The 27843-nt window shown below is 51.8% G+C and overlaps 2 protein-coding genes across 2 annotated transcripts in view; one reads left to right on the top strand and one right to left on the bottom strand.

Annotated features, from left to right (window-relative positions):
- Positions 1–12110, top strand: part of MMP24 (matrix metallopeptidase 24) — a 51017-nt gene extending 38907 nt beyond the window's left edge. Inside the window, exons 5-9 of the mRNA XM_049779280.1 lie at positions 4440–4601; positions 6876–7090; positions 8521–8659; positions 10118–10384; positions 11619–12110. Coding sequence (XP_049635237.1) covers positions 4440–4601; positions 6876–7090; positions 8521–8659; positions 10118–10384; positions 11619–11956 — 1121 coding nt within the window. The 3' untranslated portion in view covers positions 11957–12110. The remainder of the gene's footprint in view (positions 1–4439; positions 4602–6875; positions 7091–8520; positions 8660–10117; positions 10385–11618) is intronic.
- A 3976-nt stretch (positions 12111–16086) lies between these two features.
- EIF6 (eukaryotic translation initiation factor 6) lies at positions 16087–26123 on the bottom strand. The gene is made up of 6 exons (XM_049779356.1): positions 26011–26123; positions 25819–25904; positions 21115–21290; positions 20431–20607; positions 20074–20255; positions 16087–16371 (listed from the first exon to the last, which is right to left on the bottom strand). Exons 1-6 carry the CDS (start codon positions 26115–26117, stop codon positions 16362–16364), a joined length of 738 nt encoding a protein of 245 aa, XP_049635313.1. The 5' UTR covers positions 26118–26123; the 3' UTR covers positions 16087–16361.
- Positions 26124–27843: the final 1720 nt, after the last annotated feature.

The following is a 27843-nucleotide window of genomic DNA, read 5'->3' as shown; positions in this document are numbered from 1 at the left end:
CTGCCCAAAAACATAAAAGACCTTCTTAGGTATATTTCATCTGCAAGGGGCCAAGAGTGATAGTATAGCAAGTAGGGCACTTACCTTACATGTGGTCAACCCAGGTTTAATCTTCAACCTCTCATATGGTCCTCTGAGCCCATCAGGAGTGATGCCTGAGCACAGAGCCAGGGATAATCAATGAGCATTGCTGGGTGTGGCCCCAAAACAAAAACAAAGCAAAAAAGTTTATTTCACCTGTAAATAACTCTATATCTCTAAGTGGTATATAAAAAGGTATATATAAGGTGGTTTGAGGGGAGGAGGTTTTAGGGAAAACCATACCCCCTGCTACTCAGGAGATACTCTTTGCTCTGTGCTTGGGGGTTTGCTCCTGGTGGTGCTCAGGGGACCATGTAGTACTGTGGTTGACCATGTGTGGTACTGGGTTGGCTGAATGCAAGGCAAGTGCTTTAACCCTTGGGCTATCTCTCCAGTCAATATGATTTTTAACCCACCTACAAAGTCATTACCAAACCCAAAAAAACGTTAATAGTAATTTTTAAAAAATGTAATGGGTGGTTTGCATTCATTTCTCTCAGTTATCCCCCAAACGACCTTTGGCAGTGGTTTGCCTGCATCAAGATGCAGATAGCATGTGCTTCTACGCAGCTGGCAGGGCTCAAAGTTCTTGAAGTCTCTCACTTTGTTCCCCTTTCTTCATATTTGTGGATAGAACTAGCATCACTCCTGAGGCATCTTTTAGCATTTCTCTTGCCTCCACAGTCCATTCCCCAGTGTTGGTGATTAGATTGGAGGCCTGGCAAGGGCAGGGTTCACTGTTTGGGGGAAATCCTTCCTGAGGGGCTGAGGGAGGTGGCTCATTGGCAGGACACTTGCCTTGCATATGTAAAGTCCTGGGTTTGATTCTTGACCCCAAGAGCAGTTCTCAGAGCATTGAGCTTGGAGTAGCTTCTGAACACAGCCCCTGTGCCCACCCCAAATCAAAAAAAAACAAACTACCACCACCCCACACACCAGACAGGCTAACTTTCTCTGGAAGCTCCTGGGAAGCACAGGAGACCCAGGTTACTCCATTTTTCATGATGTTGAGAAGCTGGTTCAAGTGTCAGCCTAAACCAATCATAAAATTCACCTGAGGATTAACTGGCACATGGCTGCCTAAACCCACATCCTCTCTCATTCCTGGACCCAAATCTCCTAAGCCTGTGTTCACTGGTTGTCCAGGGGAGCCCTTGACCTGGGGTGGAGAAGGCCATGTAAGGGCGGGTTGAGCCTTCACATTCAGCTGGTTTCTTGGGCTGTCTCTGGGTATGGCCTTCCCAGAGCCCAGCCATGTTCCCTTCTGCCCAAATCAGGTCTTAACCCCCATTTCACAGACTAAGAGAGTCAAGTTCTGAGCAGTTAAGAAATTTAGGTGGTTTGGGCCAGAGCAATAACACAGCAGGTAGGGTGTTTGCCTTGCACACTGCTGACCCAGATTCGATCCTCAGCATCCCAAAAGGCCTTCCCAAGTCCAACAGGAATGATTTCTAAGTGCAGAGCCAAGAGTAATCTTTGAATGCCGACAAGTGTGGCCCCCCAAAAAACAAAAGCAAAACCAAGAAATTCAGGCAATCAATTAAGAGGCAGAGCTGGGGCAAAGAAGTTTCTAGATTATTAACACTGACCTCACCAGAGGTTTCTGCTGCGCCTGGAAAAATACCAAACTTTTGGTGTTATTCATCTTCTGTGCTGATACTTCCCTCACCCTGTCAGGCCTGCCCTTCAGGGACTGAGGTCAAGTGGGGGTGGGGTGAGCATCTGCCAGTAAACAGCCTCTGGAGTACCCATCCCCTAGAATGCCAGCTCCCTCCTCTTCTCTGCTTTTTGACCCTGGAATGGGCCTCCAGCCCCTGCTTACTGACACTTGGTCCCTGCTAAGAATGGAGCACAGAGCCTAGCAGAGTAAGATGCAGGCTGGCAACAGATTTAAGTCATCCCTTTTGTGACCCCTTTTGGGCACTAAGTCCCCAAAGCTGTGAATGTTGCCGGACATACTTGGATTCATGATACACTTGGTATTGCTTTGGGGACTTAGTGCCTTCAGGAACTTTTGTGGCCAAATTTTTTGTGTCCTTCAAACTGAGTGATGTGACATCACCACCACCATATCACCACCATGTAAGAAGCTAGAGTTCAGGGACTCACCAAGTGCCAGAGCCTGCTCCCCTTCCACATTCCCAGGGCTCTGCCCCTGAGGAAGAACCAGGGCAGGAGACTGAGGAGAGAGGTGGACAGCTTGTTCCAGGTCAAAGCAGTGCCCAGGAGCAGAGCCAGGCCTGGACCCCAGGAACCAAAGCAGCTGCTCAGAGATGACCTCAGCCTTCTTGCTGCCAGAGGAACCAGGGCCTGGAAAAGGAACCGGGGGTGTCCAGGCTCCCTGTGCCAGCTTGCCCTCCCTGAGCAGAAGGCCAACCCCAGGCTCCTGGCCAACTCTACAGGGCCCTTGTCCAGCCCCACTTGCTGAAGACACTCATGGTGCCAGTGGAGTGGACGCACATCCCCATCCTGGGGGCTCCTTTCCCTTTCTTAGACCCCAGCCAGGGGACCATGATCATTCCCAGTCCACACTCACCCTGCCAAGGCAGCACTGTTTATCAACATGGGACAGGTTCCCTAACCCTTGGATGTGGCAGGGGTGGGTTTGTGATATGCCTTGAGGCTGGTCAGTACCTGGGCACTCAAGAACCAGATCAGGGCCAGAAAGAAGCTGCCCTGGGTGCACAGGGTCCAGACAGTTAATACAACTTCCTGCCCCTGATCTCTTTCCCAAATTTGGGGTTACTTATTCTTACCAAAGTCAGGCTTTGCCCTGCCTGGGTGATTGCTTGAAGAGTATCTGACAGAATCAGGGGGGCTGGTTAGCTGACTGGAATGCAGTCTTCCAACTGGGGTCAATCCCCAGCACTACCTGGTCCCTCGGGCTTTATTGGGCACAGTTTCTGAGTTTTAGCACAGCTCAGGATTTGGTCACAAACTGTCCCCCCAAACAAAAAGGCATCTATCTTACTGGCACCCCACTGGCCTTGTGCTGCTGTCCAGGCACCAGGATTGTTCCTGACCAAAGGTGGTGGGTTCTTTGTATGCACCAGCATCTGCCACCATCTCTCTGTGCCAAAGGTCCATTCGGCGGTGTCCCCCTCAGTGGGGAGGAAAAGGGACTCAGGAAGTTGAGGCTATGAAGTTGGAACAGACCTGTGCTGCTTGTGGTCCAGCCCAGGACCCAGCCTTGCAGCCCCTCTGTGCATGCTTGGCCTCCTGCACTAACATTAGATTCCTGCCTCTTCTACCTAACTGAAGCACACTGTGTCTACTGGGACAGAGGCTTACTGCACCACTAGGGGTCTCCTGAGGCCTACAGACCACCAGCCTGTCATCCCCAAGACTCCGCTCTGCTTGTTGCCTCTAGCTTGGCTCTTTTCACCACTCCCCTGCACTCTCTACCTGCTCCTAAGCAGCCCCTGGTCCCATTACCCAGGAATCTTCCCTTCACCTGCAGCCTGTGCTGTCAGGGGCTCACTGTGTCACACAAGCTCGCACGCACATCCACTGGCCAGATTCCTGAACACAGCATCTCAGGGCTGACCTCATCTCTCAGGGATCCTACCTTTGTGCTTTGTTCCTGAGCCAAGTGAAATTAAAGCTCTTATCTCTGGCACTGGTTTTCCTGGCATTGCCTCTGCCAGGAACGCCACTCCCTCCCCTCTTCACCTCTGCCCCACTCCCAACCTTGGCTAATGTCTTACCTTACAACACTCCACTCAAGCTTGCCTTCACCAAGCCTCCATGAGCATATTTGCTTAGTGTAAATGACTCCTCCGGTCCTCCCTTGATCCTTAGACTCTTAGATAGCTCTTCAAACTCTGGGAGATTAGTAACTCAAGAGATGGCACAAGGAAGAGCATTTGCCTTGTACTGGGCTGTCTGGGGTTTGATCACTGGCACCACATATGGTCCCCCAAGCCCTGCTAAGAGTGATCCCTGAGTGCAGGAGAGGAATAAGGCCTGCCCCTCCCCAAAAAATAGGCTGAAGTGATAGCACAGCAGGTACATTTGCCTTGCACACGGCCAACCCAGGTTTGATCCCTCAAGCATCCCATATGGTCCCCTGAGCCTGCTAGGAGCAATTTCTGAGCTCTGAGCCAGGAGTAATCCCTGAGTGCCACCAGGTATGGCCCGAAAAACAAACAAACCAAAAATACCATAAATTTGGGAGGCTCAGTCTCACTTATGTGCCACCACCTCCAGTTTTGAGGAGAGTCTTGGAAGGTAGAGGGTGGTCTGTTCTGTGTCCCAAGTCTGTCCAAAACCCATGGACTTAGTGCCAGATGAAGAAAAGGATCCACCTGCACTATCACTTAAGGGTTCCCTGGACACCTCGATCCCCCTCTCCACAGGAAATGACCTCTTTCTGGTGGCCGTGCACGAGCTGGGCCATGCGCTGGGGCTGGAGCACTCCAATGACCCCAGTGCCATCATGGCGCCCTTCTACCAGTACATGGAGACACACAACTTCAAGCTGCCTCAGGACGACCTTCAGGGCATCCAGAAGATCTACGGTGCGTGGCCAGGGGTCAGGGGGTGGGCCCATTCCCTCCTGGGAATGCTAGGGGGTGGGGATGCACCCTCCGGTTAACCACTGTATTGTGTGATCTGTGCCAGCTTCTGATGGCTGCAGAACCAAAGGGGGAAAGACCCCTACCACTGCCCTGGCCCACTCAAGAAACCCAATAGAGGGTCTGAGCTGCAACTGGGAGGGACAAAAGGAGGGGAGTCCCACCCACATCTCCACTTTACTCTGCAAGGCTTCCATTTTGACCCAAATACTGGACAGTATTGGGGGGGGGGGTCAGACTGGGCAACTAAACTGATCCTTCCAGTGATGGAGCAAGCCCACCCTGAGCCTGGCCTTATGCGGTATCCCCATCACCCACCCCATGCCTGGCTCTCTGAGAGTCACCCCCTGGATCACATGTGTGTCCATGTTGCAAAGGACACAGGAGGGAAGGGATCTCCCCAGAGAAATCCACAGCGGGGACTATAGGGACTAGAAGATATTTGGGAAGGAGAGGGGAACAGGATGTGCTGAGACCTTAGATACGAGGGTGAGGGAGGATACCACAAACACACACACACACACACACACACACACTCTCTCTCTCTCTCTCTCTCTCTCTCTCTCTCTCTCTCTCTCTCTCACACACACACACACACACACACACACACACACACACACACACACACACACACACACATACTGCTTCTGGCCTTTACAGTTGAAGGACAATCAGGTTTATCTGCCTGAAGTTCAGAAATCCAGTATGAGGGCCGAAGAGATAGCACAGCGGCGTTTGCCTTGCAAGCAGCCGACCCAGGACTTAAGGTGGTTGGTTCGAATCCCGGAGTCCCATATGGTCCCCCGTGCCTGCCAGAAGCTATTTCTGAGCGCATAGCCAGAAGTAACTCCTGAGCACCGCTGGGTGTGGCCCAAAAACAAAAACAGAAATCCAGTCTGGGTCATTGTTTTCAAATATTTAGTGTCCAGTATTATTAGTCACAGGTCTGTAAGGGTATTCAAATTCAAGTGTATATTAATCAGAATTAGGACCCAAGTGATAGCATAAGGGCTAAAAAAAAAAAGGCATTTTGGAGGGGGTCGCACCCGGCAGCAGTCAGGGGTTACTTCTGGCTCCATGCTCAGAAATCACTCCTGATAGGCTCAGGGGACCATGTGGGATGCAGGGATTTGAACCAATGACCTTCGGCATGAAAGGCAAACGCCTTACCTCAATGCTATCTCTCCAGCCCCCCAAAAAGGCATTTTTATAGCACAGTGGGTAAGGCCTTGCATGCAGCCAACCCAGGTTCAATTCCCAGAATCCCATATGGTCCCCTGAGCATAGTAATTTTTGAGTGCAGAGCCAGAAATAACTCTGAGAGTTGCCATGTGTGACACACAAAAAATAAAAATAAAAATAAATTAAAAAAAAATAAAGGCTTTTGCCTTGCATGTGGCTAACCCATGGCATCACATATAATTACCTCAAGCACTTCAGGAAGTGGTTCCTAAACACAGAGCTTGGAACAAGTTCCAAGTACCACCAAACTCTCCCCCTGCAAATAAACAGATTTTCAGGTGCTGAGTGAGTAGGGCACTTGCCTTGCAAGATGCAGACTCTGATTTGAACTCTTATACCACATGTGGTCCCTGCAAACATCTCCAGGAGTGATCTCTGAGTACAGAAGTAGTAAAAGCACTGAGTACAGTTGGATGTGCCAAAAAAAAAAAATTAGATTTTCAGTGCTTGCATTGATTTCAAGTGTTTAGTAGCCACTTGTGTCTCAAGTTGGCTGTATGGACAATATGAGCCACTCTAGGCCCACACTTTCTGCTGTCCAGCACCAGCCCCTGGCACAGCTCCAAGGTCAAAGGTCTTGAATGAGAGTATCAGAGCCTGAGGAGGTGTTTCTCAGGTTGACCATCCAGCAGACTCACGTTGGATTTTAAAAAGAAAAAAAATATGCACATCCATCACTCACCCTGGAAGTTGGGTTATAATTCCAAACCTGAGGCTTGCATGCTGAGCATCCGGAGTTGCAGAAGCTCCCCAGGTGACAGAAGGTAAGTACCCAGATATTAACTCAGCCAGGAGAGAAGAGAGCAGGCTTAAAAAGCTCCATTTTCTGGAAAGTGAGAGAGTCAGGACTGGGGAGGGACAGCAGAGTCAAGAGGGAATAGATGGCCTTGTCTCCCAGCTGGCAGGCACAAAGAGGTGAAGGGCTGGGAGCCTTGGAAAAGTTGCCCTTCCTCTAAGATACAGCCCTCTCTCCAGGACCCCCCGCCGAGCCCCTGGAGCCCACCAGACCCCTCCCCACGCTCCCCGTCCGCAGGATCCACTCTCCTTCCGAGAGGAAACACGAGCGCCATCCCCGACCCCCACGGCCGCCCCTTGGGGACCGCCCCTCCACACCAGGCTCCAAACCCAACATCTGTGATGGCAACTTCAACACAGTGGCGCTGTTCCGGGGCGAGATGTTTGTGTTTAAGGTAAGGCCAGTTTCTGACGTGCCCTTCCCTTTCCATTCCTTCTGGTACTTAGGGATCCAGCAGGCTGCTGCTGGGGTCTCCTCCAGCTTTTGCTGGTGAATGAATGTTAGCCAAGACAGAGGAAGAAAGGCCCAAGACTTGAACTTTCTCGTGGGCTCCTACCTTCCTTCGCATTAGATAATGCGAAGATAACCCAGGGGGGCTACCCACCAACCTGTGATCTGTCCTGCTCCCCACAAATGGAGTCCATGGCCATGGTCATCACTATTCATGCCCCCACTGAGTGGTCCTGAGACAATAGCATGCACTGCTCTAATGACTTTCTGTCATAGATGTGAACGTGTTGGTAAAACCCCCTTCAAAGGCTATGTCTGTTTTGGTTTGGTTTGGTTTGGGGCCACAACTGGCAGTGCTTAGGGGTTACTCGAGGCTCTGCTCTCAGAAAACTGCTCCTGGCAGGCTTGGGTGACCATATGGAATACCAGGGATCGAATCTAGGTCCACCCTGTGTTGGCCACGTGCAAAGCAAAAGCCTACCACTGTGCTATTGCTCCAGCCCCCAAAGCCTATGTCTGGGGACAAATAGTACAGTGGGTAGAGCACTTGTGTTGCATGCCAGCTAATCCAGGTTTTATCCTTGGACCTCATATCGTACCCCCAAACCTCAGCAGGAGTGATTTCTGAGCACAGACTCAGGAGTAAGCCATGAGCACGGTCAGATGTGGCCCAAAACACCAAAACAAAGGCTTCATGGGACTGGTGGCGCATTTTCCACAGAGTTTTCCCCAGGTAGCTCTGGATTATGGCATCACACTTGCACAGACGGAAGTGCTGAGTGCTGTGGGCCCAGGCATCTGAGTGCAGAGAACCTTTCTTTACCAGACTCTTGGCCTATAGAGCTGCCCTTTACTCAAGGCACTTCCTCTCTCACCACTCCCTGAACCACGTTTGTACTCAGTCCAAGGCTTCCCCACGGCCTGCTTCCCACGGGTACCTGCCCTGCTGGAGTGCCCTCTGCCAGCTTCAGGAACCAGGAAACCTCCTGCCTTCCCAGGAGAGTCCCTATGTCAGAGACTCTCTTCTGCCCCCATGTGGCCACTCCTGGCCCTGACACATCCCCCTGACTCCTCCACTCAATCCTTCCTTCCCCAAATTTAGGCACCGTCTCAAGCCCCACTCCCACCCCCGCGCAAGCCAAGGTCAAGGCAGCTGCGCAGTCACTAGCAGCCCATCTTCCTACCTGGGCTCTGCAAGTCAGAAGCAGCAAATGGACGGAGTCTAGGAAGGGTTGTGAAGTGAGCCCAGGGGAGAGAGGCGCGCTGAGCCCCAGGATTGTGCACACACACAGCCAATCCCAGTTTGATTGTGATCATTAAGTTCAGAGGCAAGGGTTTGCCATTTTTCTTCCCCCACCCACCCCCGCCTCCCAGGATCGCTGGTTCTGGCGCCTGCGCAATAACCGGGTGCAGGAGGGCTACCCCATGCAGATCGAGCAGTTCTGGAAGGGTCTACCCGCTCGCATTGACGCCGCCTACGAAAGGGCTGATGGAAGATTTGTGTTCTTCAAAGGTAATGTGGCCTGTAGGGAGATTTTCCTACCCACCCCCGTGTTCCCCACTGAAGAGGGGTGGGAGCAGATGGCCACCCAGGCCCTGCCAGATCTCACAAAGACCCTGACATCAGGCTGGACAGGAGGCTGCAGGTGGGCATAGAGGACAGGGGTGTACCCCACCCTCATGAGAAAGGAGGGTGCTTCCCTGGTCTCCGTGCAGAGCCACCCTGCAAGGGATAGAATAGGTGCCCAAAGGGAAGAGGTCACTTAGGCTGGAGCTGGCAAGGCAGGGAGTGCGACCCTGGGTGGGACGGGGGGGGGGGGGGGGTCCCATCAATGAGTAAGACTTGGGCCAGGCCCAGCTGGGCAAAATTCATGAGTGAGAGATGACTCATTCTTCCCAGGGATCCTCCCAGGAAACAGCTCAGGTAAAGTAATGCAAGGACAGGCATGCTCATACAAAGGAGGCTCGACAACCTGGCACCCTACCTGGGACGTGGGAAGAGACCTGGAAAGGACTGCCAGGCCGTAAAATGGTCTCGATTCCTAGGGTGCTGGAAGGGCAGAGCCAAAGGGTAGGGCAGGCAGCTGGTATAGGGCAGAGGTGGGAGCCATCCTGAGGTGCAGAGACTAGGGCTGTGCATCCTCTCCTGGAAGCAGCATCCAGACTCAGCCAAGAAGGGCTCTCAATGAGATCCATTGACTGTGTGCTGTGTGTGTTCCACACTGCAGGAGCCACTGAGTCCCCTGGGAGCAACCCCCTGAGCACTGAGTCAGGAGTAGCCTCCAAGCATCACCAGTAGCCCCCCAAAAATAAAGGAATTAAAGATAGTACAGTGAGTTAGTTCCTAGCCTTGCCCATGGCCAAACTGGTTTGATCCCCAAGTACCCCATCTAGTCCCTCAAGCACTGCCAGAAGTGATCCCTGAGCATAGAGCTGGGAATAAGCCCTGAACACCACTGGATGTGGCCCAAAAACTAAAACAGGGGCTCATGAGAGACAAACTATGAAGGACTACGAAGAGGAGGAAATAGGGACCAAAAGTTTTTGTTGGGGATCAAGAGGTAGAAGGTGATGCTAGAACCAGGGCAGACTAACAGGAGAGGTACAGAGAGGCTGGACTCTGGTCCCTGGAGCTGGGAAAGGGGGAGCAGGAGCTGCAGCCTCCCAGCTGGGTGGAGGGGAAGTTGCCAGCTGGTGAGGAACCACGAGGAGCCAGACTCGGCCCCAAGGCCAGGAGTGAATGACATGATGAGACAGGGCCCGGACACTATGCCTTCTAGTTTGGGCTCCTGAGCCCTGCCTAGATGTCAGTCTCCTGCAGGGCCACCATGCCAGCCCAAGGCTCTGTTTGCTTGATGCTCAGCACATACCCCCACCAGTGTCATCAGTCCCAGCAGGTGAATGTGGCACCTGCACTCAACCCCTTCCCATCTGGCACCCACTGGCTGACCCTGATTCCTCTTGGCTACAGGTGACAAGTACTGGGTGTTCAAGGAGGTGACGGTGGAGCCTGGATACCCCCACAGCCTGGGGGAGCTGGGCAGCTGTCTGCCCCGAGAGGGCATCGACACAGCTCTGCGCTGGGAGCCTGTGGGCAAGACCTACTTTTTCAAAGGCGAGCGGTATTGGCGCTACAGTGAGGAGCGGCGGGCCACGGACCCTGGCTACCCCAAACCCATCACCGTTTGGAAGGGCATCCCGCAGGCACCCCAGGGAGCCTTCATCAGCAAGGAGGGATGTGCGTGAGAGCCCAATGGGGGCGGGGATGGGAATTTCAGGGGCCTATGCTTGGGGGGGGGGGGAATGAGCTATACCACCTGATAGCAAGACCTGTCTCCTTCCTATCCATGTCCCCACCGTGAGTGAATTCTCTTGCTAGCCACCAAGCTTGGGCTTCTCAGTGCACAGCCAAGATGCTTTTGCAGCCTGAGATCTTATAAATGTAGAGTAGGGATACAAGCAGTTTAGATGGACAAGCCCGGCCTTGAAGCAGGAAGATGGAGATTCCTTTTTCTTTTTTTTCTTTTTTTCTTTTTAATTAATGAGACATTTCCTAAGCTGCACAGAGGTCTTCACAACCTGAGCTTCCCTGTGACTGTTGGTTGAGTACAGACACACCCACTTTGGCCCCTCACCATGAGTTTTTCCAGCTTCCTCCTCTTTGGAACGGAGATGGTGATGGTACCTCCCTCAGAGCTCAGTCAAGTGGTCTGTAGCATTTTCCTCACCATTCTTTGATTTCACTTATTTGAAACAAATCAGCCCCACTCACAGCACAGTCTGTGAGGCTGGGAGGGAGTAGGAACTCCATTGTACCCCCAGCTCCTAGTCCAGAGGCAATTAAAAATAAACCAGAAGGCAGTACCTGCAGTGGATGAAAAGAGCTGCTGGAGAGGGTTAGGGGAGCCAGGAAGGGCTGTGCCCCTGAGCAACCCCGGAGATAAACCTGGAGACTGAGCAATGTGGGTGTGACCTCCCCTACAAATAAACGACCATTTCTGGAAGTCTTGGAGTGGCCGCCGTCCTGGCCAGCAAGGTCCCAGAGACCTGATCTGTGCTATATGCTGATGTGTCCCAAATCCTAAGAATGATCCCAGACAAGTAACAGGGAAGGGACAAGACCAGACATCTCCCTTCACCCCTCCGCTTAGGCAGGAGCATCACCGAGGCCCTCAGCAGGAGACCCGAGCAGACAAGAGCATGGGTGGTGGCGTGTATGTGAACAGTGATGGAATGAACCCCAGGGTTGAGAAGTGCTGTCGGGACAGGACGAACCCCATTTGCTGACTCTGCTTTAGGACCAGGTGGCTTCCCAGTCCCTAGAAGAGGGGTTGAACAGCCCCGAGCCCCAGGAGCCCACCCACTGGCTGGTGAGGACACCCCACCCTACCTGCCACATCCAGCCAAGGGGTCCTGCCCCCAGCCCACCATCACACCCTGTGCCAAAGGGTGACACAGCTGTGTCTCTGCAGATTACACCTACTTCTACAAGGGCCGGGACTACTGGAAGTTTGACAACCAGAAGCTAAGCGTGGAGCCTGGCTACCCACGCAACATCCTGCGTGACTGGATGGGCTGCAACCAGAAGGAGGTGGAGCGGCGCAAAGAGCGGCGGCTGCCCCAGGACGATGTGGACATCATGGTGACCATCAATGATGTGCCAGGCTCTGTGAATGCAGTGGCCGTGGTCATCCCCTGCATCCTCTCTCTCTGCATCCTGGTGCTGGTCTACACCATCTTCCAGTTCAAGAACAAGGCGGGCCCTCAGCCCGTCACCTACTATAAGCGGCCGGTCCAGGAGTGGGTGTGAGCAGTCCAGAGCCTCTGTGCACATGGTCCGGCCAGCCAGGCCCTTCCTCATCAGGGTCTGAGGGCAGTGCTGGCCACTGCTCCTGGGGCCAACAGAGCCCTAGGCCAGGGGGGATGCAGCAAAAGGAGTGGGTGTTTTGACCTAAGCGTAGGGCCAGCAAAAGGAGTGGGTGTTTTGACCAGGCGTAGGGCTGCACCCAAGGGCAGGTATCTGGCACTCAGCTGCCAGCCCTGTCCTGAGCCAACTGTTCCTACTCATAGGAACAGTTGGGCCTGTGGGCAGGAGGCAGCAAGCATGCTGGGAGGTGCCCTGTGGTATCCATGAGGCAACCAGCTCCTGCCTACTGGGCCTAGCACCTTTGTGGGAAGCCAGCACACAGCTCTCAGCCCCATCTGGGAGACCCACCAGTCCTGGTCCCCTTTTGTTAACACCTGCTGGTCAGATGTCCTCCCCTACCCCACCCCACTGTGCTCCAAGGCAACAGGACTGCTGTTGCCACCACAGTGGGCCAAAGAGCTAGGTTTCTCCTGCTGGCAGACAGCAGATCCCTCAGGAAACCTGCTCTACATACCAGGCTCATGTAAAACCCCAGTTTTGGGTCACATGCTGCAGGCAGGGCTGTGGCCCAACTGGGTCTAGCAAGGACCCAGCTGTCACATATGAATATTTAAGCGTCCTGTCACTACTGTTTTAAAGTCCCATTCTGCAAAGGTTGTCTTGGCGAAAAGGCCAAAGTGGCTGGCTCTTCCCCACCCAGGCGATAGGGACCAAGGTGCTGCTAAGGCCATTCTAGTGCCCCACACACCAGGAGCTGGGTCTTGCTTTAGTGAAACTAAAGGGCTGGAGCAGAAGTGGACCCCATTTCCAGAGGATGAACCGGGTCTGGGCTTCCGCTAACCCCTACCAGCCCTGGCCCTCTCCCTGACCCCGCAGGCCTCATGCCTGCTGTAGCCTGTGACTGTGGCTGCCCTGGAAAGGGTCCAGGGCAATCTCCTAAAGGCTGAACACAAATCCAGACTCAGTCTCTTGGCCTAGAAGCAGTATTTAAGCCCACAGGGTTGGCCCAGGCTAACCCTCCTCACTGGGTGCAACTGGTAGCAGCCCCAAGCCAGGCCCTTCCTGATCTTTCTGGGCCCACACTCTACAAAGAATCCCTAAGGCTCGGCCTGCCTCATGCTAATTCAGTAAGGGGAGCCCAGCTGCCAGACATGTGGCAGCTCTCTGCCAAAGCCTAGGGGAGGTAGCAAACTTTAGGGCCCTGGCTGGACCTCAGATTCTACCCAGACCCGCTGAGCCTTGTTAGGCCTTGCCCCCACCCGTGTGACCTCCGGGCTACTATTGGCTGAGCCCATAGTAGACAGGGACTTGGGCTGCCTTAGGCGCTATCTCCAGCAGAGCCTCTCATCCCAGAGGTGGGAAGAGAGTGGGCCCACTGTGTTCCTTGTCATCATCCTTGTTTCTTTCTCATATTGGCCAAGGGCGGGCTCCCTGGGGCAGGTGGAAAACAGTTGTGGAGATCTTACTGATTCGTAGGTTTGTACAGTGTTTTATACTTTGCAAAGCACTTTATTAGCTCATACCTGTCCACTCACATCCAATTCACAGAGGCCCGGGGAGGCTGGGGGGAAACTCTCACTGTGCCCTCAACCAAAGCACAGAGAGGCTGTCGCTGACCTTAGCTCTCCAGGGGGCTCACTGGGCCATGGGTCCCCACCTAGGGACCCTCCTAGGATCCAGGATGAGATCAGAAGTGTCTCTTTTATCCATTTTTTTCCCTAGCCTCTTTTTCCCCTTTCCTGGTCCCTCTACTCCTCAGGTTGGTGCTCTCACTTCTTGAAAGCCCTAGACACCCCCTCCCCAGCCTCCCACTGGCTCCTGGGACCACCAAGGCCAGCTGAGACAGAGCAGGAGATGAGGCAGGCAGCCCCAGCTGCGGAGGGGAGGGATGCAGGGCCAGGCTCCGAGAGGGCTTGGCCTGGGCCGTCCATCTTGGCTCTCCTGCCTTGTGGTTATCTGTGTGTCCACCACCCCAGGACAGGGCAGACAGGGGCCAAGAACTGGAGCCCCAGAGCCTCACATCCCCTCAGCCTGGGGACCATCATAGCATTTCAGTGTCGGTCACATTTTAAACTGATCAGCCTTTGTATGTTTTTTAAATCATTTCTAAATAAAACAGAAAATGCAGTGTGTCGTTTCTCTGGGAGAAGGAAGCATGCATCAGGCCCTAAAACTGGCTTGAGTTCTGGAGGAGGAAGGGGAAGGACAAGCAAGTTTCGGGGTGTCTGGTGCATCTCATTGCCATCCCAGCGAAGCCATCCCCTCTCCCCAAGACTGAGGCCCAGTGTTGCTGGAGCGCAAAAGGACAGTCCGAGAACATCTCGTTAGGCTCCAAGAGACGGCGTCACCGGCCCTAGCAGTAACGGGGTCAGTGTGGCTGTGACGTCGCTTTCTCTCGTCGGGGCACAGGGCACCCCGACCAAGGTCGCAAGCAGAGGAGACAAGGTGAGGTCTTGGCAGTAGCCCCGGGGGCTTCCCGGGGGCGCTGGTCTGGTTCTGATGACCCAGAAACGGGCTGCGGGGCTGGAGGCGCAGGCAGGGAAGCACACCGAGGCCAGTAGGCCCGAGACCTCTTCCACGCGGTGCACGCGGGCGGGGCTGGGTGAGGTGGAGGTCGACGGGCCCCCGCCAGGGAGGGCGACAGACACCGGTCGCGGGCACAGTGGGTCAGTACCAGGAGGTGCAGGCGATGAGGAAGCGCACGTCCTCCAGCGGGCCCCAGGGCCCACACTCGGGCCGCGGGCGCTCCGAAGCCCCAGGGTCCGGCGGGGGCCGCGCCGGCTCCGGGGAGGCCTGACCGCCGCTCAGCCCAGCGCCCATAGTGGGTAGAGACCAGCCCGTCAGAAGGGTTCTCGCTCGCGTCCCCGGGCGCCCGGCCAGCCCAGGCCCTCACCTCGAGCACCAGAAGGGAGGGAGACGAGACGAGACGTTCCGTTGCGTTCCGTACCCTGCGCTCGCCACCCGGTTCTTCCCCGCGGGGGACGTGGCGCCACCGCGCAGGCCCAGCCGTCGCCAGCGCCGCGCCCCAGGGGTGGGGCCAGGGTGCTCGCCCACCCACTCGCCGCCGCCAGCCCCACCCAGGCCCCGCCCAGCCACCGCGGGCCTCCGCCCACCACGCGCCCTAGGAGAGGATTCGGCAAAACCTCAGGGGCCCGCAAGCAGTCAGGCCAGCAGTCGGAGAAGACTGCGGCGGGGCGATTGGTGGCTTATAGGACTAAGTACATAACTTGCATGGAGAGGTTCCAAGTTTGATGGCTGGTTCTCCAAAGGAGAGCTGGAACAGAGCATTACTCTGTTTTGTTTTGTTTTGTTTTGTTTTGGGGGGGGGGAAGGCCCACACAAGGTGGCGCTCAGAAATCGCTCCTGGGGCGGGAGAGAGAGCATGGAGGTAGTGCGTTTGCCTTGCATGCAGGACGGTAGTTCAAATCCGGGCATCCCATATTGTCCACCGAGCCTACCAGGAATGATTTCTAAGCATAGAGCCAGGAGTTACCCCTGAGCGCTTCCAGGTGTGATCCAAAAACCAAAAGAAAAGAAAAAAAAAATCGCTCCTGGCTTGGGGGACCGTATAGGACGAGGAGAGACATTGAACCCGCGGTCCGGCCTGAGACAAACGCCCTACCGCAGCACCAGCACCATCGCTCCAGCCCCTTAAGCCTGAGGCTTTGAAAAACCTGGTAACCAGGGTGGAGACTACAACTTGATCTTGCCCTGGGATCCAACAATGATAGACAGATGGGGACCATGGAACCTAGGTGTCAGTGTGCATCCTAGCCCACCTTCCCCTAACCTCGATGGCGAACCTGTGGCACGAGAAGGCCTTGCAGCTAGAACTCGGGAAGGGGTCCGTGATTAAGATATGCCGTGCGGCGGGAGGCGAGTGTGCCGGTGTCTGCTTTGCAGCTCACCTGGCAACAGAGCCGGGACTGGCCTTTGGGAGGACCAGGCATTGTGCGGCAGTTTGGGCACTCGGGCTCAAAAAGGTTAGCCATCACTGCCTAGAACAACTGGAAAGGGGGAGGGAGTGTGCTGGGTCACACTGAGTCCTCCAAACAACACATACACATCCAGAATGGCTAGAGGCAGCTGCTCTTTAATGAAGTGGCACAGGACAGCAGGCCCCTCAGCAAGAGCAATCAGCACAAACTGCTGACTGTGAATACAAGTGGCAGATTTTTTTGCAGCAATTATGTAGTCAGGTGATGCAATTGGATGAATAAGGGCTGGGTCTCCAGCCACTCAGTCCAGTGACTGCCACTTTCCTGCTAACATTCAGTACAAACTGGGTAGGGTGTGGAAAGCAAGTCAAAGTCCAGAGCCGGAAGCCCAGGGAGGCCAGGGAGGTGACTCAAGTGAGGCTAAAAGGAAAGAGAAAAAAAGCATAATCAGTAGGTGTTTTCCCACGTTACAGTCAAGGAGCCCAGCTCCACCCTTACCTCCTGGGCCTTTTTTTTCCACCCACCCCTTGCAGAATGCAGTTTCACATCACAATCAGTGGTTTCAGATTTAACTCCTAAGCAGGGAGGAAGATTGCCCAAATGCATGAACGGTGGCACTTAGGTGTGCACTCCAGCAAAAAAACCAGAGTAGCTGCTAAACACAATGTGGTGTGGCAGTAAAAACCAAAACCAAACTCCACTGGCTTATTAACTTAAGTATTTAAAAAACTGGTTCTAAGGGGACCAGAGAAATAGTGTGGAGGTAGGGCATTTGCCTTGCTTGCAGGACAGTGTTTCGAATCCCAGCATCCCATGTGGTCCCCCAAGCCTGCCAGGAGCGATTTCTGAGAGTAGAGCCACAAGTACCCCGAGCACTGCCGGGTGTGACCCTCGCCCCTCCCAAAAAAAAACCTGGTGTATTTGCCGACGTATAAGACAAATGGGCGTATAAGACGACCCCCTAATTTTGCAGTTAAAACATAAGTTTAGGCCTATATTCGCTGTATTGGACAGAACATTCCTGTGCTGCAACTGTATGTACCACAGTGAGCCAATCACAACAAGCAAAGGTTCAAAGGTTCTACTGTAATAAACTTCCTCTCTGACTCTGGCCAATCTGAGCAGGCTTTTTACAGTGTAGGCTTGGGTCCAGAACATCGTCTAATTTGCATGCATCAAAAGCCTGCTTGGATTGGCTGAATTAGAGAGGCGGTCCCAGCAGCCTTGCAGTGATTGGTGCAGGATCGAGTTGGAAAATTCGTTTTGTGGCAACATTCAGACAAGTTTCGTTTAGCGGCATATTGAAACTTTTTTTTTTTTTTTTTTGGTTTTTGGGCCACACCCGGCGATGCTCAGGGGTTACTCCTGGCTGTCTGCTCAGAAATAGCTCCTGGCAGGCACAGGGGGCCATATGGGACACCGGGATTCAAACCAACCACCTTTGGTCCTGGATCGGCTGCTTGCAAGGCAAACGCAGCTGTGCTATCTCTCCGGGCCCATATTGAAACATTTTTCAAGATTACTTGGCGTATAAGACGACCCCCAATTTTCGGTTGACTTTTTTTTTGTTTGTTTCAAAAGTCGTCTTATATGCCGGAAAATACGGTACATATTTCAGAGTACTCTCAACCCTGGAGATAATTCCTTTTTTTTCTTCACATATTCCATACTTCCCAACTCTAAAGAGATTTCACATCTACATATACAAACACCCACTCATTTACAGAAGCCCAGACTAAAAACCTTTGATTATTTTGGACCACACACCCAGCTGTGCCCAGGGCTTATTCCTAGCTGTGAACTCAAGCTCAGAGATCCCTCCTGGTAGGGCTCCAGGAATCATACAGGGTGCTGGGGATCAAGCACCCATCAGCTATATGCAAGGCAAGCACCTACCTTCCTGGTTCCTAGACTAAATAATGACTTCTCTGAAACTGGTGGAACTCAGGTGGTGAAGATATTAAGAATCAACTGGATATTCCCACACAAATTAAGCCAAGTCACTCTGATTTTCTCCTTTGAACACAGCTTTAGAATTATAAAAGGGGTGGGAGATAATATGTGAGAATTAGAAGGATATTACAGGGTTAGGGTGTTTGCCTTGCACATGGCTGACACAGGTTTAATCCCTCGTATTCCTACTCCAAACCTGCCAGGACTGAGTCCAAGCAAGCAAAAAAAAAAAAAAATCAGCAACCGAAAACAACTTTTTTATGTGTGTGGCCATCTTCTCTCCTGACATAATATGTAAAATCTAGAGACATAATGTTGAACTAACTTATCTGGTTACCCCACTTAAATGACAAAGCCTCGTCTCTAAGGTAAGTATCAGGTGAATGAAAAATGACTATAGGAATATGAAGGGAAATTGGAGACTTGAATATCTTCTTTAGAGGATTTCTAGTCCTTAAAGTTGGTGTTGAATTACAGCTTATTTTTTTGGGAGGAGGAGGTGTTTTTGAGACCACATATGGTGGCACTTCTGGCCCTGCCCTCACAAGTCACTTCTGGAAGGCTCAGGGGATGCCCTACCGTAGGATTACAACTTGTTTTATCCAAAACAAAGAACTTCTCTGGCTTCTTGACCCCTCTCTTTCTACATGTAAATGGCAGTTAAAAAATAATAGGGGGAAATAGCTGGTTAAATCTTGTCTGCACTCTCTACTCTGCCCAGCCCAATTGTGGATTGAGATCTTAATGAAGGTCGTTGGTTTTTGGAGGGCACATCAACCACGAGGATGAAAGCTCCAGGACCCCTCTCTTTTCACTTGGAAGTTTGGCCTGTTTTATTTTCCACATGAACCAGTTCTAGACCCATTTTTTCCAAGAAGACCACAGGTTGGAGCAATAATACAGAGGATAGGCTGCTTATCTTGCATGGCCAACATGGGTTCAATCCCCAGTATCCCACATGTCTTAAAAAGGGTCCTTAATGCGGAAGACCAGTATCTGTTTCTCTTCCAAAAGAGATTCTTGAGTTTTATATTCCAGAATCTCTGGAGATAGAATCTAAGAACCCACTTTTCTTTCTTTTTCTTTTTTCTTTTTTTTTTTTTTTTTGATTTTGGGCCAAACCCAGCAGTACTCAGGGCTTACTACTGGTTCTGAGCATAGGTTTCAATCCTGGGAAACTATAAGGCATAAGGGGTGTCTGAGATGGAACCCAGGTCATCTGCATGCAATGTATGGCTCCAGTCTCTAAGAACCCACTTTAAAAAACACAAAAGAGAACTGAGAAAATAATTTTTTGTACTCAGAAAATAATAATTCTGAGTACATGCTTTGCACACTGGTGGCCTGGGTTCAATTTCCAGAATGGCATGGCTATAGAACACTGCCAAGTCTCTCTTAAGTCTCTCTTCTCTTCTCTTCTTTCTCTCACCCTGGGAAACACACATACACACACACACACACACACACACACACACACACACACACACACACGCACTCACGCACACACGCATGCACTCACGCACACACGCGCCAAGAACAAGTTATTTTTGAGCACACAGTCAAGAGTAACTCCTGAGCATCATTGGGTGTGGCCCAAAACTCAAAAACTTTTTTTAAAAATTCCACACTCCTATGCTGCACATGTGCTCAACTCAAGAGTCTTCTCTAGCCCATAACTAAAACTTCATACAAAACCCACCCCCCTTCCGGAAGATCAGGAAATCCTGTTTTATATTTTGGGGAGCTGCTTTGTTTTATTTTTGTTTTGGGGTCATACCCAACATTGCTCAAGACTTACTCCTAACTCTAGACTCAGGAAATTACATGGGGGATTTTATTCATTTTGCCTCTGAAAGATCCAGGTGTAATACTAGAACCACATGGTCCTCCAATACTGCCAAAAGCAGTATCTGAGCACAGAGCTAGGAATTGCCCCTTATTACCACTATTGTGTCCACAAACCTCAATTTCCCATCAACTTCCCAAAAGACAGATTAGAGGGGAGCTATGCTGAGAGGATACTGATGTGAATTTCAAAGACAGAGATGAGTAAACAGAAGCTCAAGTAAGGCCTTCTGGTGAGAACCTACCAGCATGTACGCTGTGGTGCCCATTCTAATGCTGTATGTCTATCCCCGGCCCTCTATACGCAGAAGAGAGGTAAGATACCTGTCAATAAGAGAATCCCGCATGCTGGTAGCAATGGTGCTGGGTTGGGCTTCATTCAGCTTGAAGACGCTTTCCACCACCGACAGCTCTGTGCTGGTTGTGTCCAAGCCACAGAAGGCACACCAGTCATTCACCACCATCCCAGCAGCAATCACTTCACTGCCTCTGTTCACAGTGCCTGCCTGCCAATGGAAGGGCTCATCACAGATCAGCTCTGAAAGAGGAGCCTCCCCACTCTGCTTTGTAACCCAAAATCCCAGTCCCATACTGTAGTAGTTAACAGCTGGGATTCCTAAATTGCAGACACAGTGCTGTGCTTCTGTAGGAGACAGATAAGAAAACAGCAGGAATACTTACCACCAGTGGCACCTGGAGAAGAGAAGAAAGCTCATCCTGATCTTCAATTGAAGTTTTGGGATGGACCAGGCCTCCCTGGTTGCTGAAAACGCAGTAGCTCCCTACTAGCACCTGGTCAGCCACTGTCTGTCTGAAGACTTCCACCTTGAGCACATCAGCCAGGATTTCTTCTGTCTCCTATTAGGCACAGGCAATGTGCTCAGGTTTAAGAACTAGGAGGGACCCTCCACATCCAGAACCACCAGGCCAGGCTCCCTGAATCCCTCACTGTATGATATATAGATGAGTATGAAAGCCGACATAGAAAAAGATGGGGATCCAGCTTGAAGCAAAGTAAAGGCCAGCTATGAAGGCTGACTCCAAGCATCACCTGGAAAACCCTTCATATGAGCCTCTTCCCTCTGACCCACATTTAAGAGTCGATCATCTTTCCAGCCCCTGGCTATAGGATAAGGAAAGCCAATCTCAAATCTGATGATCAATAGCTTCCCTAGTTTCTGACACTGACCGTACCATGTTAAATCTTTCCTATCACTATTTCACAATGTGTCCCTGAAATGTGAGAACTCGGTAGGTATAGAGAAGTCACATGAGACACTCAAGTCCATTCAGATAGGCAAGAACAATAGTTGATCACTGATTAGATTGATCCTGTGACTCTGGGGTCAAACTAGCTTAGCTCACCCTGTCCAAATCTGGATGGACTAGCGCCACATAGTCATTGCAGGTGGTGACATTGCCCAAAGCTGAAAGACGCTCCTCTACACGCCGGATCTGCACTGAATCTGGGAGGCAGTTGCGAATGTGCTGCAATTCCTGGTCAGTTGTGTTGTTGGGTACAAGCAGACCATGTCTATTCCCTGGAAAAACACAAATTAGGGAGACCTAAGATGCGTCATGAATACATAAGATGTCTGGTAAGCAGTGGGGGCTAGGGATATAATCCAGTCCCAGAAAACTTGAAGTGCAGATCCCAGTTGTCCAACTCACCAATCTGCAACACCCACTGGAAATTTCAACATATCCCTCACTTTGGCATTATCAATCAGATCAGAGTAGAACTAGTAGGAAATGCTCTGGCATTATAATTAAAAAATGTATTTAGAGGGGCCAGAGCAGTGGCGGAAGCCGTAAGGCGTTTGCCTTGCCCACGGTTTGATCCCCTGGCATCCCATATGGTCCCCCAAGCCAGGAGTGATTTCTGAGCGCATGGCCAGGAGTAACCCCTGAGTGTGACGGGTGTGGCCCAAAAACCAAAAATAAATAATATACTTAAAAATTAAGCTAACAAGGCTAAGAAGAGGGTTAGAAGGTGAAGTACTTGCTTTGCATGCAAGGAGCCCTGGGTTCAATTCTAATTGTTTCTTTTTTTTTCAAGTCTTTTTCTTTTTTTCTCTCCTCTCCCCCTTTTGCTTGCTCCCTCACTCACTCACTCTCTCCACATTATCAATTTTGGTCAATTGGAAGCTATCCATTAAAAGGTCGTCCATGCCAAGTGTTGGGAAAGACAGAGGAAGCAATTAAAATTCTCATTCTTCTGGGCCACACCCAGCAGTGTTCCAGGGACATGTAGTGACAGGAATCAAATGTGAATTTTCTACATGTAAAGCATGTGCTCAGCCTGTAGAACTAGCTCTCTGACTCTCGTGTTTTTTGGGAATGGAAAGGGTCACACCCAGCAATGATCAGGGTTTACTACTAGCTCTGGGCTCAAAAATCATTCCTGGAGATAATCAAAGGATCATATGTAGTGCCAGGGACAAAACCTGAGTCAGCTCCATGTAGGCCAAGCACCTTAGCCACTGTTCTATCTCTCCAGCTCCCCTTTCATGTATTCTTTTTTTTTTTTTTTTTTTTTTTTTGGTTTTTGGGCCACACCCGTTTGACGCTCAGGGGTTACTCCTGGCTATGTGCTCAGAAATCGCCCCTGGCTTGGGGGGACCATATGGGACGCCGGGGGATCGAACCGCGGTCCTTCCTTGGCTAGCGCTTGCAAGGCAGACACCTTACCTCCAGCGCCACCTACCCGGCCCCCCTTTCATGTATTCTTAACAGTAAACTGGTTAAACTCTTCAGAAAATTACCTGGCATAATCTGCTACAGTAAATATTCACATATCTTGCAATATAACCATTTTTCCCTGGGTATTAAATATAGCCAATAAAATGTGTTCACCAAAAAACGTAATTAACATTGTAACAGAATAAACTGAAAATGTACTGCCCACTATCAAGACTGGATAGGCAGCACCCTGTTAACTTTTATAAATACAGTATATAATAATAAAGATTTACGGCAGTGGGGCTTGCTCATTCTCCCTTGAAAACATATCTAACTTGCTTGTCTGTGTTTCTTTGATTTCTTATTTCCACTCTAGAGAAGCCTGGTCTCTCTCCAGCACATACTTTGCTCTCTCCCCTCATGTCATTCTAAATAAGTTTCAATAAAACTATCTTGTTTAAAAAATATCATGACAGTGAGTCAGAGCAATAGTACAATGGGTAGGCACTTGTCATGCACCTATCAACCTGAATTTGATCCTAAGCACTCCATATGGTCTCTCCAAGACAGCCAGGAGTAAATCTTGAGCAAAGCTTATTCTTGGCTTTAAGGGGTGTGACCCAAAAATAAACAAAAAATTAACTGATCATATTGAATTGTTTTAAGTTGGTTTTTTGGGGGGAGGGGAGGAGGAGTCACTAGGATTACTCTTGGGTCTGTGCTCAATCATTCCTGGTAGGGCTCAGGGGACTTATAGGACACTTGGGATTGAATCTGTAGTGTCTCCAACTCATATTATAACAATGGCTAATCTTCTGGTTATCTCAGAACTCCCAAACTCAAAAAAATTTTCATCTGTTAATTTAAAAAAAAAAAGGTGGAAGGAAATAGGAGAGGCTAGAGAGAGTACAGTAGGTAAGGCACATGACTTCCATGTGGTAGACCCAGTTCAATATCTGGCATTCCATTTGTTCCCTTGAGTCAATCAACAGTGATCCTTGAGCACAGAGCCAGAAATAAGCCCTAAGAACCACCAGACAAATTCTCAAATACCCAATAAAAATATAAAGGGTGGGGCCGGAGAGATAGCATGGAGGTAAGGTGTTTGCCTTGCATGCCTAACTAAGGACAGAGATTCGAATCCTGGCATCCTATGGTCCCCTGAGCCTGCCAGGAGCGATTTCTGAGCATAGAGCCAGGAGTGACCCCTGAGCATTGCCGGGTGTGACCCAAAAACCAAAAATAAAATAAAATAAAATAAAGGGTGTGTTTGTGTACATGTAAGAAGCAAACTACTTCTCCCCTATTGTGCCAGATGTTGCTTTAAATCCTAAGATATCAGACTGTTTGTCCAAATAAGAAAACATTCAACAGAACGTTACGATCAATGAATGGTAGAGTCCCCATTCTTTATTTTTCAGAGTAAAGTGGGTGTTTTTGTAAAAAATAAAAAAATTGTGGGGCCGGGTAGGTGGCGCTGGAGGTAAGGTGTCTGCCTTGCAAGCGCTAGCCAAGGAAGGACCGTGGTTCGATCCCCCCGGCGTCCCATATGGTCCCCCCAAGCCAGGGGCGATTTCTGAGCACATAGCCAGGAGTAACCCCTGAGTGTCAAATGGGTGTGGCCCAAAAAACAAAAAACAAAAAAAACAAAAAATAAAATAAAATAAAAATAAAAAAATTGGGGCCAGATAGTACAGCAGTAGGGTGTTTGCCTTGCAAGCGGCCGACCCAGGACCAAAGGTAGTTCAAATTCCAGCATCCCATATGGTCTCCCATGCCTGCCAGGAGCAATTTCTGAGCAGATAGCCAGGAGTAACCCCTGAACGCAGCCAGCTGTGGCCCAAAAAACAAAAACAAACAAAAAAAATTAAAAAAAAATTAATTTAAGCAAATAGTTTTATTAGAAAATATGAGAAAAAAGAGAGAAGGAAGCCTCATAAAGAATCCTGTATCTAGGGGGCCAGAGAGATAGCACAGCGGTGGGGCATTTGCCTTGCATGTGGCCGACCAGGAGGGATCCAGTTCGATTCCCAGTAACCCATACGATGCCTCTCAGCCTGCCAGGGGTGATTTCTGAGTGCAGAGCCAGGAGTCATCCCTGAGCATCCCTGCTAGGTGTGGCCCAGAAACCAAACAACCAATCAATCAAGTTAAAAAAAATTCCTGTATCTCGGCCCGGAGAGAGAACAGCGGGGTTTGCCTTGCAAGCAGCCAATCCAGGACCAAAGGTGGTTGGTTCGAATCCCGGTGTCCCATATGGTCCCCTGTGCCTGCCAGGAGCTATTTCTGAACAGACAGCCAGGAGTAACCCCTAAGCATCACCGGGTGTGGCTCAAAAAAAAAAAAAATTCCTGTATCTCAAGTGGGGGTGAGGACAATTTCAGAGTAGAACACAACCACAAACCCTCCCAACAATAAGTTAATCTCTTCTATTTTCTGTTTCTGTCTGTCTGTCTGTCTGTCTGTCTCTCTCTCTCTCTCTCTCACACACACACACACACACACACACACACACACACGCACCATTTTTTTTAAATGTCAAGAATAGAAGTTTCTCAAAATAATTAAGGCAAGGTCACCCAGGTTTTAGGTAAAAATAAAGAAACTGGGGCCAGAAACTAATACAGTGAGTAGGGAGTAGGGCATCTGCCTTGCATGTGGACCATCCAGGTTCAATCATGGACATCCCGTAAGGTTCCTTACCACCATCAGGAGTGACCTGAGTGCAGTCAGGAATAAGCACTGATCATCAACAGGTGTGGTCCAAAAGCCAAAAAAATGAAAAAATGAGAAAATAAGTTCTGACATGACCCCAAAAAGATTTAAAAAGGAAAATAGCAGAATAGCATAAGTGAAAGATCCGGCCTCAAACACACTCACCCCAGTGCTGGGAGAACGTGAGAGACAGAAAGGAACATGGCAAAGAAGCCAGGGGAACTTAGGATGGCCACAAAGATCCAGAATCTTGTCATCTTTTTAGGAGGCAGAAACAGAAGCTAGGAAACAGGAACCAACTTCCCAAGGTCTTGTTTGACACTGGGCGTGGAGCCTGGTGAGTCATTCACGGAGGTCACATATGGAGTTTGCTCAACTTTCAGGATCTCAGCTTTTCAGAGGAAACCGGGTGGGGAGGAGAGGGGGGTCGAAGGGAATGCACCGAACCCGAATATTTTTCACCCCCCAAGAGTCTTGCCAGAGGCACCCACACACGCACACCCACTTCATCTGTTGACACTTCTGCGAGGTCCGGTCCAGCCCTGGGAGATCCGCCAGCAGCGGGAGGTGGGGTAGGGGTGGTGGAAGGGGGGGAGGCTATAGGTTGAAGGGGGGGGACCCGCGGCGAGACGCTGGGCGCTAGGAGACCCCCGCGTCGCTCGGCCCTCTTACCCACACACATGCGCCCGATGATTCGGCAGCCGGCGATGGACGCGTGCACCACGGGGATGGTGTCGGAGAGCTCGCCCTCGAACACGCTGCGGGGACAGGGGGGCTGCTCTGAGGCCCGGGACCGCGCGAGTGGCCCCGGTCTGCGGCGGGGCACCCCCCGTGACCTGCCCTCCTCGGGGGGCGCCGCCGCACCTGTAGAAGTTCTCCGAGCCTCCGATGGCCACCAGGCAGTAGGTGTTGGTGAGCTTGGCGAAGCAGCCGACCTCGCAGTTGTTCTCGAACGACGCTCGGACCGCCATGGGGCTGGGGGCTGCGAGGCGGGAGGGCGAGGGACGAGAGGACGAGCGGAGCTTCAGGCCGCCGGAGCCCGTCTCGGCCACGGACGCCGCGGCCCCGCCCACCCGGGACCCCCAGCCGCCCTCCGCGCGCCCCGATCCTCATCGCACGCTCACACACAGGCGCGCGCGGCCCGGAACTCACCTTGCAGTCTCGGTCACACCGTCCCTCCAGGTACGCGGAGCCTCACACGCGGCGGCGGCGGCGGCAGCGACTGCACCCAGGCCCGTCTCCGGCGCCGGCGCCTTTCGTCTCCGCTTCCGTTTCCGCCTCCGTCCCGGAAGTCTCCGCCCAGGGAGGGCGGGGCAGAGCGCCCGGGGGGGGGGCCTCTCTAGCCTCAGGCCCGGGGAGACTCGACTGCCCACAATGGCCGCCGCCGGTCCGCCAGCCCTTTGTCCCCTCACGCCCCTTCAGTCCCGCCCTTCTTGCACCTGGCCTGAGTGCAGCGCCCCAGAGCGCCTGTGGCCCGAGATCTGGGTCTGGTTGGACGTGTGGCGGGAGCTAAAGGCGAGCCAGGGCTGTTTCCCCTCAAGAGGCAGCTGCTACTGGAAGCTGCGATGGAAAGCCTTGGGGTTCTTTTTTTTTTTTTTTTTTTTTTTTTTTTTTGGTTTTTGGGCCACACCCGGTGACGCTCAGGGGTTACTCCTGGCTATGCGCTCAGAAGTCGCTCCTGGCTTGGGGGACCATATGGGACGCCGGGGGATCGAACCGCGGTCCGTCCTAGGCTAGCGCAGGTAAGGCAGGCACCTTACCTTTAGCGCCACCGCCCGGCCCCAAGCCTTGGGGTTCTGTGTGCGGACAGATGGAGCCCTCCCGGGCCCAGGGGAGAGTGGAAGGACAAAGAGGGAGATTGTGGGCCGAAGTCGGCTTTTGCTCAGAAGCCCACCCACTGCTGGGGGTCCGAGGGCAGGCATCGAGGACCCTGGGTGGAGAAGACCCACTGAACGGAACGTTGAGGATCCAGAGTGGCCAAGGGTGAGGACTGGCCGGCGCCCACCTAAGAACTTTCGCAGGTGCCCGCTCACTCCTTCTGGGGTCACTTGTGTGATCCCCGGACAGATGGTGGCAGTCCAGGGACCGGGTCTTCTGATGGGATGAACTGTGTCCCGTGTTCTGTTAGATCTGCAAAGACCCCTGGGGACCGAGAACCCTCGCAGTCCAAGAACCCTCACAGTGTGGGCAGGGGACTGAGAACACTCTACCTCCCCCACCTCAGGTTCATTCCCAACTCTGCTCTTCCCCTGCCCCCAAAGCCCCCTCCCTCCTTCTGGAGAAACCAGGCTGTTAATGAGTCATAACAATGTGGCCTTTATTAATTTGTCCCAGGGGAACTCGAAAAGCACCCTAACATGTCAGAGCCTGTGATTCTAAGGATACACAGCCAAATTGGGGGGGGGGGGGTGTCCACCTCCTCTATTCATCATTTGACCTGAGACTTTTTTGTTTGTTTTTGGGCCACACTGGCACGCTCAGGGGTTATTCCTGACTCTACACACAGAAATCTCACCTGACAGGCTTAAGAGACTATATGGGATGCCGGGGATCAAACCCCCAGTCGGCCTTGTGCAAGGCAAACGCCCTACCCACTGTGCTATTGCTCTGGCTTCACCCAAAACTTTATCCTCTCTCCTAGAGCCTCCTCTTTTCCCCTTCTCTCTCTCCAAATCCTCTCCATCCTTCAACGTCTGA

The sequence above is a fragment of the Suncus etruscus genome, chromosome 9, assembly GCF_024139225.1.
Source record: "Suncus etruscus isolate mSunEtr1 chromosome 9, mSunEtr1.pri.cur, whole genome shotgun sequence".
In the NCBI taxonomy this organism is placed as follows: Eukaryota; Metazoa; Chordata; class Mammalia; order Eulipotyphla; family Soricidae; genus Suncus; species Suncus etruscus.
This window is presented reverse-complemented; position numbering and strand designations above follow the sequence as displayed.